At 49.6% G+C, this 15083-nt stretch overlaps 1 protein-coding gene across 5 annotated transcripts in view; it reads right to left on the reverse strand.

Moving 5' to 3' along the window:
- Positions 1 to 4678: 4678 nt before the first annotated feature.
- The window catches only part of PDYN (prodynorphin), a 102794-nt gene continuing 92389 nt past the window's right edge, over positions 4679 to 15083 (reverse strand). For 3 of the 5 annotated variants that reach the window (XM_041732717.1, XM_041732714.1, XM_041732715.1), the window contains 2 exons: positions 8068 to 8215; positions 4679 to 6759 (listed from right to left, as the gene is read on the reverse strand). In XM_041732717.1, the coding sequence (XP_041588651.1) occupies positions 6118 to 6759; positions 8068 to 8196 (771 nt within the window). In that variant the 5' untranslated portion in view covers positions 8197 to 8215 and the 3' untranslated portion in view covers positions 4679 to 6117. The remainder of the gene's footprint in view (positions 6760 to 8067; positions 8216 to 15083) is intronic. The other 2 variants (XM_041732718.1, XM_041732716.1) reach the window with 1 other exon arrangement.

Consider the following 15083-nt stretch of genomic DNA (forward strand, 5'->3'; position numbering starts at 1 on the left):
AATACTCTGCCTGGGGCCCCTCCATCCCAAGGAAGAAAAGCTTCTGCAGCTCTCCTGCGCACCTTGGAAGGTGCCATTCTCTGACAGGACCACAGAATGACGCCCATGCTCCCTGCAGCCTGCTCTCCCCATGGCAGCTGGCCTGACCCCTCTGAATTTTTGTGTCAGGTAATGTCCCGCCTGTGCTTACGACCTTCCAATGCTCCTATCTCACCCCGAGCAAAAGTCAAGATCCTTTCCATGCCCATAAGTTGGGCAACGAGATGATATATTACCCAAAACAGACTCGGAGAGTAAAGGAGGCTCTAGTAATTCCATGGGAAATGGTGCATGCCAGGACCGAGTTCTGGGAGGCCCTCTGTGACCTGCCCTGTTTGCGTCTGCAGCCTGCCTCCTACCCTCTGCCCTCACTCTCCACCCCCCCCCCCCCTTCTCTACACAGCAACTATGCACCCTCTTCTCCGCCTATGTACCTGTCCGGAATGCTCTCCCCTGACTCTACCCAGATACACACAAGGCTCCCTCTCCCCACTTCCTACATACCTCTGGTCAAACATGCACCCCAGCCAGAGAGGCCTCTGGGACTCCCCTGAGTAACTCCTCCCATCTGCCATCACTTGCGTCCGGTACCTCTAATTTCCTTCATAGCACTCATGCCCAACTGAAATATTGACCCATTGGTTAATTTATAGGTGATTGGTCCCCTCCTCCCACAAAGTGAGCCCTGTGAAGTGAGGACTCTACTTGATCACAACTGAATCCCCTGCCCCTACCCCAGTGCAAGGTATACAACAGTTGCTCAATAAATGTTCATCAAGAGATAGGATGGATTCAGGTTGGGAGGGTACTAGCACTAATCACCCAGCTTTGGGCCAAGTACTGTCCCTATGTCTTCTTCTTATGTGACCCCCACTACCTGCCAGGGCAGAAACCATCACCCTCATTGTCAGACAAGGAGGAAACTGAGGCTCTTTTGCTCTGTTCATCATTTTTTGACTCAGTGCTTGATATAGAACAAGTGCTATGTGTCAGCTCTGGAAATGACAAAAGCCCTAATGATATCATCTTTTTAATCTTTTTCATTTTACAAAAGAGAAAACTGTCCTGGAGAACTCAAAGCCCACCCCATGGCCAGTTAGCAGAGCCTGGCCACACTCTGGTCCCTAGGTCCCCGGACTCTCAGTCCAGTGCTCCTTCCAAGTCCAAACCCTGCATGGTTCTTACCAGGGACAAGAAAGCACTCCCAAATTTCATAGACACCAGGGCAGTCTCTTTAGGAGCTATGCTCATGTAACGGGGAGTTTAAGACCGAGACGGGTGGACATTTTCGGATGGCAAACTTCACGTCAAAAGGAATTAAGAATGAGGGGAGTCCTGGGGACAAAGAATAATGGGGCTTGGCTTAAGTTAGACAGAGACAAGACAAATAGGGTGGGAGTGCAACTTACATGCAAATTTGCATATCAGAAGAGTAATTATACATCTTTGTTATAAACCTCCTACAGCTACAATGGAAGTCCACACGGACCCAGTACATGAATCAAGAATGCCAAAATGACATCTATTAGGGAACCATTGTTCCCAGCATTGTCATGGGGATTTTTGTTGTCTTCACTTGGGGGCCTTTAATTAATAGACAAGCCCCATCATTGGGCTTGTTTGTGTGAAGAGCTTGGAGCTCGGGGTGGGGGAGGGGCGATCCAAATCCGAGAGATCATTATGATTGTCATGATCGTTATAACAAGACTTTCCTCACTGCTGATGGTGTATGGCGTTGTCGTGGAAACGGTGTGCTTATTAGTAACACGCTCTTCTAAGGCTACCGGGATGTTGGCATCCCTTAGCCAACGACTGCTCTCTGATTGCTGCACAGGGGCCTTGGTGACATGGACAAAGAATCAGGACTCTGCAGGGTCTGTGGTATTTTTGTTCCAATCCTTCATATGGCTTGCTCTCCATCCCCTCAAACAGCTCATAAAAAAAAAAATGATCACCTCTCTGGGGTGCTGGAAATATTTTATATTGTGATCCGAGTGGTGGTCACACAGGCGTATACATATGTAAGAATCCACTGAGCTGCACACTTAAGATTGAGTACACTCTACAGCACATATCTTATAGTTTAATAAAAAAAATTTTTTTAATTTCATCCTTCTCTTACCATCAGGAAAATTTTCTTCTTTCAACAGGTGTCTGCCTCACTCAGGTGACATCTGGAATACTGTAATCAGAGGCACCACCCTTTAGATGGGGCAGCAACTATCATCATATACCTCTGGTGTGGCGGGTGCATCATAGACTTCATGTTACCAAATCCTCTCCTCCCTCAAGGGAAGTCAGTATTTTCCTCCCCAACTGACAGATTGAAAACTGAGGCTCAGGGGTGCCTGGTTGGATCTGTCGGTTAAGCATGTGACTCTCAGTTTCCACTCAGGTCATGATCTCAGGGTTAGGCTCTGTGCTCAGGGGGGAGTCTGCTTTCTCTCTCTCTCTCTCCTTCTGCCCCTCCCTACACACTCTCTCTCTCTCTCTCTCTAAAATAAATGAATAACTGTTTTAAAAACCCACAACTGAGGCTCCGTGGAGTGCAGCGGCATGCCCAGAGCCACCCAGGACAGTGGGATCCTCACCCAGATCTCTGGGACCCCAACCATGTTTCTTCCACCTCATGTGGCCATGCCTCATTGACCAAGTGAAATGGGTCCAGAAAAGGAAGTCCAGAGCAATAGCATTCTAGAATCCATGGCATATGGGGAAAATTTTAAAACCCCAAAAAAGAAGTGTTTCTTATTTTAAAAAAATTTAGAAAGAAGTCACAAAATAATGGTAAGAAAGTGATGCATCTCATCCCAAGCATGTTACTGTTTGTCCTACTCAATACTTCTTTTAAAAAATTACTTACATGAAAAAAATGCAAAGTCAGATTTCTGTGGTCTTTTAAAAATCAAATCTGGCTGCTTTGAGCCCATATTCCCCATCACACTCTCCAGTTTGCCACAGTTCCCACCCAGCTACTTTCACTCATTAGGGGAGGTGACCATCTATTAATGGTGGGCTGGCATTTATTCTTTCTTCATTGGGAACCATGCGCCAGTTGTCCTCCAAAAACCATCCTCTTTCCCACTCCTAGTCCAACTGCTTTGAGTTGGGTTGAATCGATTCCTGGCTATCCATGTCGTTCAGTCCTGACAATCAGAGCATTGCATTGGCTTGTCCATAATGATTGGCATTAGCTCAGGATAGGATGAATGACACAATCAGAGCTAATGAGGTACAGTAACACTTTGATGGGGATTTTCTGTGGGAATAGCATACTAGACCTGAACTTGCATGGTATGGTAGCATCTTAAAAGCATGTGAAGTCTTAGAATGAATTCAACACAGAGGAGAAAAGAGGTTAGTGATAGAGAAGTCCTGGTGTTCTTCTTGAGCTCCTTGCTCAAGCTGTACTCAAAGCTAATAGCCTGTACTCTTCATTTATGTGAGCCAACAAATTACTTGGGGTTTTGTTTGTTTGTTTGTTTGTTCGTTTGACCCATTTGAGATAGTTAGGAGCCATTTGTCTACAAGTCACAGAAAATTCTTCCCTAGACAGGCTCCTGGGCTGATAGACAGCAAGATCAAGACCCAATGTATTAAAGGGACAGAAATCTAACTTCAACCCAAATAAAGATAGAACTTCCTCACACTGAATCATTAAGGAATAGCAATAGGTTGTGAAATCCAAGTTAAAATTTATTATCAATGTGTCAATTTGGCAAAGAGTAGCTAGTTGGAGGAGATAATCCCAGCCTTAGATTCCTTCCAACTTGATGATCCTATGAACATCGAGAATGGAATATTCCTCAAGAAGGATCCTGAATGCCCTAGGGATATTCCTCTCCTACCTCTATTATCCATTATTACTAAATCCCAAGTGTTCCCTTCACAATAATTACCACTATTTTAAATTTCATTTATATTTAATTTTAAATTCATTACATTTTATTTATTTTTTAAATTTAATTTTTCACTTTAGATTTCTATTTTGGTTTACTTGTCTCTCCGTGCCATAGACTGTGAGTTCTGTAAGAACTGAGACTTTGTTCATTTTATTTTCCTGTACCTCCAGCACCTAGAAAAAGACCTACCATACAGTAGAGTTTTCAATTAATTCTTTCTTGAATGAAGGAAAGAAGGAGGGAGACCTCCCTGGTCCTGTGTTTTCTATAGAGTCACTCAGAAAGCCAGACCCACAAGGTCTGGAGCCACTGAGACTCTTCCACACCAGCACTATTTAAAGACCTCTCCTTGATGCCATTTAATAAAGCATGTCATTTTAGTAAAGGACATTATGCTACCCACTCTCTAGAGGGTTCTTCACCTTTGTCTAGCAACATCTGCTCCTCCCGCCTTGGTAACTCAGCATAGGAGAAAGTCCCTGGGAGTCGGGGGTGGGGGTTGTCTTTCTTTTACAGAAGAGGAAACTAAACCAACATCACACAGATCTCAAATTTAGGGCAATGGTGCTCTAAAGTTTGTGCTCTTTCTCTCATCCTACACTTAGTTTTCTGATGTGAATGTGCGTGTGTGTGTGTGTGTGTGTGTGTGCATTTTTCATTCCCCAGCACTCTTTTCTGCAAATGGTCTTTCTACACTCTGGGGACTGAGGCGCACACATACACACCCGAGTCATCACCATATTTCTTTTATTTATTGCACTGAAGGAGTAGGAAATAACACAGGCCTGCTAAGGAATAAAGCAAATTCTGGGTAAATTGCATAAGTGGGATTTTTTTTTAAAGCATACAAGGTAACCCTAAAACAATCTACACATTTCAGAACATCATGAGATCTGGGGGCTGCACACGAAGAGGTATGCTCAGTAGCATCTTATACAAATTAACTGAATTCAAGACCATTTCCTTTCCTATCCAGCCCAGCCTCTTGGGCCTGCAAACCAAATCATAGTGCCTAGGGATGAGCAAGTAAGAGCAACAGAGAGAGAGAAGACTTTGATTGAAACCAAGGCATTGGGAGGTCTCTGCCTCTGATTCTGGGTTATCTGAATCAAGGGAATTCATTTGGCCTCAAGCACTTAATCACTTCATGGCTCTTTCTGGTTTTATTCTGAGACATTAAGAGGAAAGAATCATCACAGGGGTTGAAAAGGGCCTTTTTGTCTTTCTAGCTGTTGCTTCTGGATTCCCTTACCCAATGCCCAATGCATATGTTTGACCAGATGGCTAAGACTCTTGGCGGCCAATTCAGCTGCTCAAGAACATGGTCGTGCTTAACCTCATCAACTTGACTCAGCTTCAGTTCATCCTGGGGTAGGAGTGTGATGCCGATCTGTTTAATTAGTTTAATGAGGGCTGAGGGAACTGGTCCACATTTTGAGTTTGCGGCACAGAGCAGATTGCTTTGTCTTGCTCCCTTCTGGATCATTTCAGTATTCAGTGGGAAGACTGCTCTCCTTACCATTTGGGGAGGGGTTTTCATGCCCCTTCCTCTTACTTGAGGCTGGGTGCTATCCAAGGTACCAACATGAACTGGAGTCCAGGAACCTGGTTCTTCAAGAAGTATGTTTCTAAATGAGGAGAACGCAGAGAACTCAACTGAACACATGCCCACTAGAGGACTGAACTCTCTCGTGTAAGACTCCCTGCTCCAATAAAATGCAGTGTTTGAGCGTTTTGCCTAAAGCATGGTCTCCTCAAGGAGGTCCATTAGGTTTGGGATAAAGTGCTAGGATTTCTATTTGTTTATTTATCTTGTTTTGCTATTTATCTAGAGGTAAGAAAAACAAGTCAGTCTAGATTCCTGAAACTGGGGAGTCACATTAATGGGGGTGGGGGGAGTTCATAGCAAAAGCTGCTGTTGGCCAGAGTTTCAAAGGTCTAGAGTTGGAGCCAAGCACTGAGACTACTGGAGAAGTGAACCTCCATCCTTCTTCCTCACTGACCCCAGACAAACACTGTGCCCCGGGCATAAAAGAGGCAGGCTGGGTTTGGGTGCTTTGCACACAAGCCTGAATTGAACATGGGGACGGGGATATACGGCAGGATGAATGAGGGAACTCCAGTTTGGGAGGGGGTCAGGGGAAGCTCCTGACTCAACTCCACAATGGGGAAGAGTTTACCCGTCAAGAAGCTCTCCAGAGTAGGCATTAGGGTCTTCCTGAGACCGAGTTACCACCTTGAACTGGCGCCGGAGAAAACCTCCATAGCGTTTCTGGTTGTCCCATTTGAGCTTGGGACGGATGCGCCTCAAGAAGCCCCCATAGCGTTTATACAGGTCCTCATGACCCACCGCATCCCCATCCCCGTTCCCCTCCCCAGCCACCTCTGAGCTTCTCTTGGGGTATTTGCGCAAGAAGCCCCCATAGCGTTTGACCTGCTCCTTGGGGTCCTCCTCATTGGAATCCAATGCCCCAGCCTCCATGGCATCATCATTCAGCTGAGTGTCCCCCATCAGCTCAGACTCCCCTCCCTCCCCCAACTTGCCAGAGAGACCCCTGAGCTTCTCCGCCAGGCTCCTGCTCAGTGCATTCTCCTCTGTTGGGGTGCTGAGGAAAAACCTGTTTTTCTCAAGCTCCTTCGGGAAGGGCTCAGGGCGCTTAACCAGCTCACTATAGGGCTCCTCCAAAGCGGCCTTGGTCTCCCAGTCTTCTTTGCTGTTGAGCCCAAAGGTGAAGGGGGTGAAAAAAGAGAGAAGGCTCTGGCATCTCTCCCACTCCTCAGCAGGCAGCAGAGCAGCCTGGCATTCCAGGGAACAGATCTGCAGAAACCCGAAAAGACCAGAGTGGTGATGTCATCACCATCCAACTGCCAGGCCACATGCACTCCCTTGCCCCAGAGAGCCCTTTATTGAGAATATCAAAAAGTCTCTGCCATTACTAAAGTTCGGGCTTCCCACCTTAATGCTCCCAGAGAGGTGCATGAAGATAGGGGACTCTATGCCTGCGTGCGAGAGACAGAGAGTGGACTAGCTTTCCCAAGGAAACGTGGCTACAGATGGCAATGCCAACATCACAGCTAAGATCTTCCCAGAGAGCTATTTGGTGCACTCACTCATCCTCTTCAGCTTGATTCCAGAGGGAGTACTTGGTTCTCCCCACCTTCCCCAGGTGTGAAGGATGTTCTTAACACATTACAGAGAGGCACGGAGCCATGCAGGATGGTGGAGAGAACACATGTGATGGGTCTGAGGGCTCATCAAACCCAGGGGATAAAAGTAGCTCCTTCATAGGAATGCTGGGGGAATTCGAACGTGATCACAATGATGGTCGTGAGGATGACAATGACAATGCTGGATAATTCTGGAACTTGGACCCAGGCAGGCTAATGCCATAAGCCCTCATGCCTAACCACTGTGCTCTCCAGTGACTGAGAGCAGGCAGCAGCTGGCACCCAGCATGCCTCTCAATGAAGAGCCTCTAGGACTGTGTGTCTAGAACTTTGCCTTGTTAGCTCATAGAATCACCCCCATGTTGCAGATGTGGAAACTGAAGAGGGATGAGTTCCAGGGTCGTGGAGTGAGAAAGTGGCAGAACCAAAGCTGTGCTCTGTCCACCACACCCTTGGGACCTTTAGTCTCACCTGTCTGCCATCAAAGGAGAGACACGTGGGGGAGTTTGATTCAAAGCAAAGCAAACAAGGCCAGGTCAAGAGAGGCTGAGACCTAGGAGAGGGGTCAAGCCTTGGATCCTGGCATTTAGTGGTGATGGAAAGACCTCCTTCTGTAGGAGTGACTAGATTGGGAATGGTAAGAAGCCCTGGAAAGTTACCAGAAGGCTGCCAACTCTCAGGCAGCACAGCCTCCTTAATGGCCCTCCCTGTTGCCAGGCATCAGGCTCCCTGGAAACCTGCATTGTAGGTCCCAGACCTGAGCGAGGCAGTGGTGGTAAGGTCTGAGGTGGGGATGGAGGTGGGAACCTACAGCCCCAGGTACTCAGACCTACCCCGGGGCAGGATGTATCCTGCACAAGTAGGACAAGCCTACAGGACAGACACACAGCTGTCCGTGCCCTGCACACAGATGTCCCTTCTGCACGTGGGCCTAGGACCTGGACATCCTGAAACCTACCAGGGGCTCGATGGGCTTGGGCCCATCCTGGGTCTTCACAGCACACAAGGAGCACTGGGACAGGCAGTCCGCTGTGGCAGAGGGGAGCACAAGGAGGCAGGCGGCCAGCAGCAGCCCCTGCCACGCCATTCTGGCTCAGCGCTTCCTGCTGGGGACGGAGAAAGAGAAGATAATGAACCAGTGAGCGCCTACTCTGCATGGGTGTCCTGAGCCATCTCACTGACCCCTGTAGGCAACACTGTAAGGCTAACGTTCTTGTTCTCATTCCCATCTCACAGTCAGGAAAATAGAGGCCCAGGGAGGCACAGTGGGTGCCCAAAGTTGGGGGCCAAGGAAGAGAATTAATGTGCTGAGTACCTGCTACGTGCCAGCAGCTTTCCCACCTGTTCACCTTCCATCTGCACGACAGCTCTGGAGGAGGGTCTGTCTATTTTCATCAGACAGATGGGGAAGTCGAGGCTCAAGATGGGAAGCGATCACCAGCACCAGTCAGGCAACAGACAAGCCAGGACTTGATCTGGGTCTGCCAGCCTTCAAAATCCACTTTACCCACCTACCGAGTGGGAAGACATTCGGCATCTGCTTTCCTAGATTCTCTGAGGCCCCATCACCTGCCTTTGCCCCCGACTTCTCAGCTTGTCCCCAGACCTGTCCTATCTGCCTTGTAAGTTCTCTAGAATTTGCCTTTTTCACCCCACCACTTCTACTTACCGTGGCCATACTTCCACCTTCTCCAAGCGGGCCTCCCTGCCTCCAGTTCCTTCTCAGATCCCCCCTGTCCGCCCTGAAATGCCCTGCGTAGCATGGCAATTCTGCAGTCAGACCTGTTAGGCTGGGTCAGGCCTGGCCCCTCATCATCCCCACTTTATAGATGAGAAAACAGGTGCTCAGAGAGGCCTGGCTGATCTAGGGTCACATAGCGATTGAAGGTGGGAACCCAGGCCTCTCTTGAGGCTGGGCACGTTCTGCTCCACGAAGCGGGGAAGCTCAGAGAAGAAAACCCAGAAGAGTGGACGTGGGTCCACCTCTCTCGCCCTCCCCACCCCCCATGTTCTCTCATGCTCTACCACCTGCTGAGTGGCTTGGGGTTCCAGGAGAGCCAGCAGTGCCTTTTATGCTCAGATGCAAAGCAGGCAGCTCATGTTTTCTCTGATATCAGCGGATGGTGATGGCAGAGCTGGCTCAGTACAAGATCAGCAGTGAATTACCTGCAGGGGAGGAGAAGCCTACACCACACACCTCCTAGCCTGATGCTTCCCGCATGGCGTGGCTTCCAGGTTAGGAGGCCTGTTCAGAGATCCTTTGTGTCCCAGGCAAAAATAACGTCAGCGGCCTTTCCTTTCATCCACTAACTTCATATTTAATAATAATCCTAGCTGATCAGATGGTTGTTAAGTACTCATGATGTTCTGAGCTGTTCTCACGAGGAAACTCATTTGTACTCACAGTGACTCTCTGGGGTGGGTCCCATTGTCGCTCCCACTTTACAGATCAGAAGACTGAGTTAAGAAGGCTGCCAATGTTCTTGAGCTGGTAAGTGGCAAAGCTGGGACTTGTATCTTGGGGGCGTCTAACTCGAGCCCATCTTCTTACCACAGTGCACTGGCCAGGCTCCTCCAGTCTACCCCACTCCCAGCCCAAGTCTCCAGTTTCTCTGGCCCAGGCTCCAGGGAGCCTCTGGTCTTACCAGCCTGATTCCACCCCTGCCCTGCTTCCCGGCTCTCCACTGCCCTTGAAAGGAAGGCTGCCCCTTAGCTAGCTGCTCCAGGGCTTTCCCACCAAACAGAGCTGGCACTGACTGGTGTTCACTGCATGCCGGGCTGTGCTGAGCCTCAGCTGTGTCTTAATGGAAGGAGGTCTCATAACAATCCCATAAACCTGGGACTAATATTCTTTCCATTCTATAGGCAGGGAAATGGAAGCCCAGAGACTATGTCATCTGTCTAAGGCAGCCCAGCAAATGTGCAGCACCCAGACTGGCTGTGAGCTTCGTCTGATGTGGGCCTGACCACACCACCTGCAACTCCAAAGTAGTGGCCCCTGTACCCCATTTTTCATGTTTCACCGAAGGGATTCCCTCTTCCCGGAGCACCTTCCTCACCCCACCCATCCACTCCTATCTCCCACTGACCTGGCTAACTCGTATTTGTTCTTCAAAACTCAGCCTTGGTTACCTCCTCCAGGAAGTCTGCCTGACCTTCTGAACTCCCACAGTCACTATGCTGGCTCTATGACACAAGTGCTCCTGCTTTCTGAGTTTCTAACCAGTGGGGGGCTTCGTCTCTGCAGGTGAAAGTCACTACAGTGAGGGTGTGTGGTGCGTTTGAGGATGACAAAGAGACCAGGGTGGATAAGAGAACATAAGGCAGGAGACTGGGGTAGAAGAGCAGAGAGTTGAGCTGTGGCCAGATAGTGGGGGCCCCTTTAGGCTAAGGTGAGGGGTCTGCACCTCATTCTAATGTTGTGGAAAGACTAGGGCCATCTGAGGATTGATGAATGAATGGGGGAGTGAATGGGGTGCCCAGTGCAGCACCTGGGGCTCCATTGTGAACAAGAGCTCGTCCCAGGGTTTGTTGAGTGAATACACAGATCACCCCTGGACGTCTGGGAAGCTTAGTTTGAATTTTTCTGGATTGCACCTCTCCATGCCCCCAGAGAAACCTCACGGGGTCTGCAGCAGTCTAGAGTCAACACTGCTAGAGGAAATTGAGAAAATGTTATGGAAACCAGGGAGCCAAGGGGGGGGGGGGAAAGGAAGAGAAGAGGGCAGACAGGAAGGGGAAGGGGCTGGGGAGGGATGAGGCGGGCTTAGTGAAAAACAGTCCAGAGACAGAGGGAGGGAGAAACAGAGACAGAGGAGCGAGAGAGACAGGCGGGAGGCACAGAAAGAGGGAAGGCCCAGGAGACAAGAGAGGCAGAAGGAACCAGGTCACATGCTGAATATTAGGGGCTTTGTTGTGAGGCTTTGATTTTTTTTCCAGACTTCCTCAAGGCGTGATCAGAGCTGTGGTTCCTTGGTCCTGGGAAGGGCCGAGTCCCTGTCTTCCAGCAAAGCCCCTCTCTCCCCACCACCCCATGCCTCCCTCCCCCCATCACGGCCCTGGCTCCCTAGACCTCAGTGTGTTTCCCAGGAAGAACTGGGGAGGGACCTGAAGGGCATGGGAGTGCCCAGGGAGGGTCAAGGCAGCAATGGGGGTCAGGAGGGATGGGCAGGGCTGAGGCTCCTGCTCTCCCCCAACCGCAGCACTCTCCCTGCACATGGCAAATGTTCAGAGGCTACAGCCTGGTGGCCAGTGGAACAAACAGCAAATGGCACTGGGTATTTTGACTTGCACAGGGGTTTCTTCTTCTTTTTGGTTTTAATTCTGTTGCCAACATTTTTAAATTGGGGAATTTTCAAATCTTAATTTCCAATTTATCTTTAAAAAATCAGAAGTACTAGAGATATCGGGCCCGTGCTGCCATATGGCAACTGTCACCCAAATGACACATGCAGCTTGGTCACCAATGTCCCTACCTGGCAGTTTCCCTCGTGTCTGCTGCCAAGCATTCGACAGAGAGTTGACTTTGCAGCCCCTGCATGGCCTATTCTAACAACTTGGAGAAGCACCGTGGGGTCGGAGGGTTCCTCTAAGCAGAAAGGAAAGGAGCACCTCCAATCCCTTCCTGACCCAGAAGCAGAATCACCAAGGGCTTAGTTATGTGGATTCAAACCCCGACTCTCCCCTCACCCCGTCTGGGAAAATTAACTTTGCTGTGTCTCTGTTTCCTTGGTCACATAATGGGGCTAATAATAGTGTACCAGGGGGTTGGTGTGGGAATTAAATAAGAGATCATGCACAGGGCACACCAGGCAGGGTGCCTGGCACATAGTAGGTGCTTTAGATAGTGGAGTATGAAAGCTCCATTCAACTCCTGCACTTCAGGAGATACAAAAAGAAAGAGGTCAAAAGGAGTGATAACAAAGGCCTGGAACACACACAGGTGAAACTCCAAAAAACAAGTTGTTGAATGAATGAACTTCCACATGTGGTGGTCCTACTGTGTGCCAGGCAGGGATGAGAGCTCTGTATTCATGGTCACATCAGTCCAGTAACAGCCACCACAGCTCAAAAGCCCACTGGGTGCCAGGTTGTGTGTTCCCCCTTCACACACGTGATTCTCGTCCTCACCACAAGGTGGGAGCAAACGTCTTTATACCCTTTATATAGAGGAGAAGACTGAGGCCGAGAAGGAGAAGTCGCTTGCCCAAGTTCACTTAGCTTGTGAATGGGAGTTAGGCTTCTGACCAGATCTTTCTGGGTTAAAAGGTGACTCTAATAAAGACACACAAGCCCTGAGATTTTCCCAAGCAATCCTATTTCCTTTCTATTGTAGGATAAACAAATTATCGTGCACTGCCAGATGGGTCCTTCAGGAGCATTTTCACCTTTGCTCAGGGGATTTGCTCAGGGGAGCTCTCGTCCATCAGAGATAGCCCTGTCTGCCCCTCAACTCCCATCCAGAACGAACTGAGAAGAAAAGGAACTTGGAAGCTCACGGGGTGAGAAGCGCAAGCAAGCCCACGTGGTGGGCTGAGGGGCAGCGTCAGGTGCACAGACCCCAATGGGGAGCTTGCTTGCACGGCCTGCAGGGAAGGAGGCACCTCTTTTCATGGGCTGGGTGGGCCAGGGGGGCCTCCCAGCAGCCCTCCCAAAGAAAAACCCTCTTTCCTTGCAGATGTGTGGGACTTCCTCAGCCACTACCTCATGGGCTTTGTGACAGCCCGGTGAGGGACGCAGGGGCTGGTGGGGGGCAGGAGAGGACATTTTGGCCTCATCAGCCTCCATCAATCGCTGGATTCTTTTACCAAATCTCTTTCTCTATATGTTCACATCCTACTGTTTCCATTTCTCTGGGGAACCCTGAGAACGCACCCAATGCCCATTCCATCTGCTTACTATCATCCGTGGCTGCTCTCATGCTGCAGAAGCACAGCTGGGTGTTGAGACAGGGACTGGACGCCCCGAATGCCCAAAATATATACTAGCTGGTCTCTTACCGACCAGGTCTGCTGACCCCTGTTTTCACTAATCTTACAATCATTTTCCTAATTCTAATTATTCTCATCATTCTGAAGCTGACTTTCTGGGGAAAAATCAGAGTGGAATTATTCCCCTCCTCAAGCCTGCGCTTCTCACTTGTCCCTGAAGGGGACGCATCACCCCCTTGCCCTGCGCCAGGGCTGTCCCAGTGACAGCATGGCTCAAAGGGCCAGCACACAGTAGTCCTCTCTCCTACCCAGGGCCCAGGGTTCCTGGAAAGGGAAGGGACTGCCTGCCCACCCTCTCATCTCCTTTTGGTGATATTTCTATATTGTAGTCAGAGGGCTCAGAGGAGCAGCAAGCATTAAAAAGCCAGCATGGAATAATAATGGCTTGATTTAACATTGCAATTATCTCTCCCGGCACTTTATCGCATATGATTATCCCTATTTGATAGAAGAGGAAATGGGAAAAGGTAGGAATGAAGTCACTTGTTAAGGTCACATCATGAGTCAGGAGGGAAGTGGAGACAGAGCTGGGGCCTCCCACCCCCCAGGCGGTGACTTGCGCTGAGGAGATGGTGTTTCAATGACCCCCCAACAACCTGCCTCACAGCAGCTGTGGAGTACTGCACGGTGGCTCTGTGCCAGACCTGTGGCCTCCTGTGGCCCCTCCTGGGGTAGCTGCTACTGGTACAGGCTCAGGCTCCAGGAAGGAAGGGTGAGAACCAAGTGACAAAGGGCCCCAGGGTCCTGATCACATGCATGGCAGAGCTGGGCTCTGGTCCATCCCTGGTTAAGGCACAGCCACGGAGGCCAACTCACTGCTCTGCTTTTCAGCTCAATTATTGCTTGTTCACCCTCAGGAGATTCCACGAGGCTGGCATGATGAGCCCCATTTTCCAGATGAGGAAAGAGAGTCTCAGAGAGACAAAATCACCAGGTCCAGGCCAAGAGGCAAAGACATAGCAGAAGCAGGCTTGAAAGGTGGTCTGTGCTCCACCCACAAACCTTCCCTGAGGTGTGTGGTCACGTTGGATATCCAGCGGACCCTCCTACCAAACTCTCACATTCCTGAAGCTGAGATAGTTGCTGGACTTCTATCCCACCAGAAAACACACAAAGTTCACCTCTGCAGGTCTCCAGGGACTGGCAAAGGCAGATCCTGAAAAGTGGAGGACAGTGTTCCTGTGAGGCCTTTAGGGTCATTGACAAAGAATGGATTCTCAACTGGGGGACACGGGGGGCTCAGAAATCAGATGGCAAGTGAAACTACCATGTAGTCCAGCAAGAATCAAAGCAGAGAACATGGTAATGAGGGCCCACCCTCAGGGCTGGCCCTCTTTCTTGGGCCATTTGCTGTTCAGAGACCAGAGTGAAGGGGCCCTGCCCTCGGTGGTCATGGGGGGTTTTAAAAGAATGATTTTTAAAAGCAGGAGTCATACCCTTTGTTATTTGATGCAGTTAAGGGTTAAGGAGAAAAGCAAAGAGAGGGACGGGAATACAGATGCAGAGAAGGAGACAGAGACAAAGAGGCACATACACGTGGGTGTGCCAACTAGAGTGGTAGAGACTCTTGCACACAGAGAAAGAGATAAACACACCAAAGAAGCAGAGAACTGATGAAAGAACAAACAGTGAGAGAGGTGATGGGAACCAGAGGCAGAAGGTACGGAGGAGCAGAGGTGGGGAGGTGAGGAAAAAAGAGGAGGGGAGGGCACAGAACCAGAGACAGGGAAGGCAGGACAGAAAGTGGACTTGGATCCAGGGCTTTGACCTACTGTGGGAATCACAAACATCAGTTCCTCCTCCTGCCAGTGGACCAGAGATCCAATCACATAACTACTCACTCAACCCTTCTCAGCTTAAACAGAACTATCCAGTAACAGGTCAACAGGTTCATTTAGTCAAAGAGCCAAATGACGGTGGAGAAATGCAGTGAACGTGCCTGCAGCCCCCCACTCCGGCCATGGGTTCAGCTGGATGGCCTCCC

Source organism: Vulpes lagopus, chromosome 18, assembly GCF_018345385.1.
Source record: "Vulpes lagopus strain Blue_001 chromosome 18, ASM1834538v1, whole genome shotgun sequence".
In the NCBI taxonomy this organism is placed as follows: domain Eukaryota; kingdom Metazoa; phylum Chordata; class Mammalia; order Carnivora; family Canidae; genus Vulpes; species Vulpes lagopus.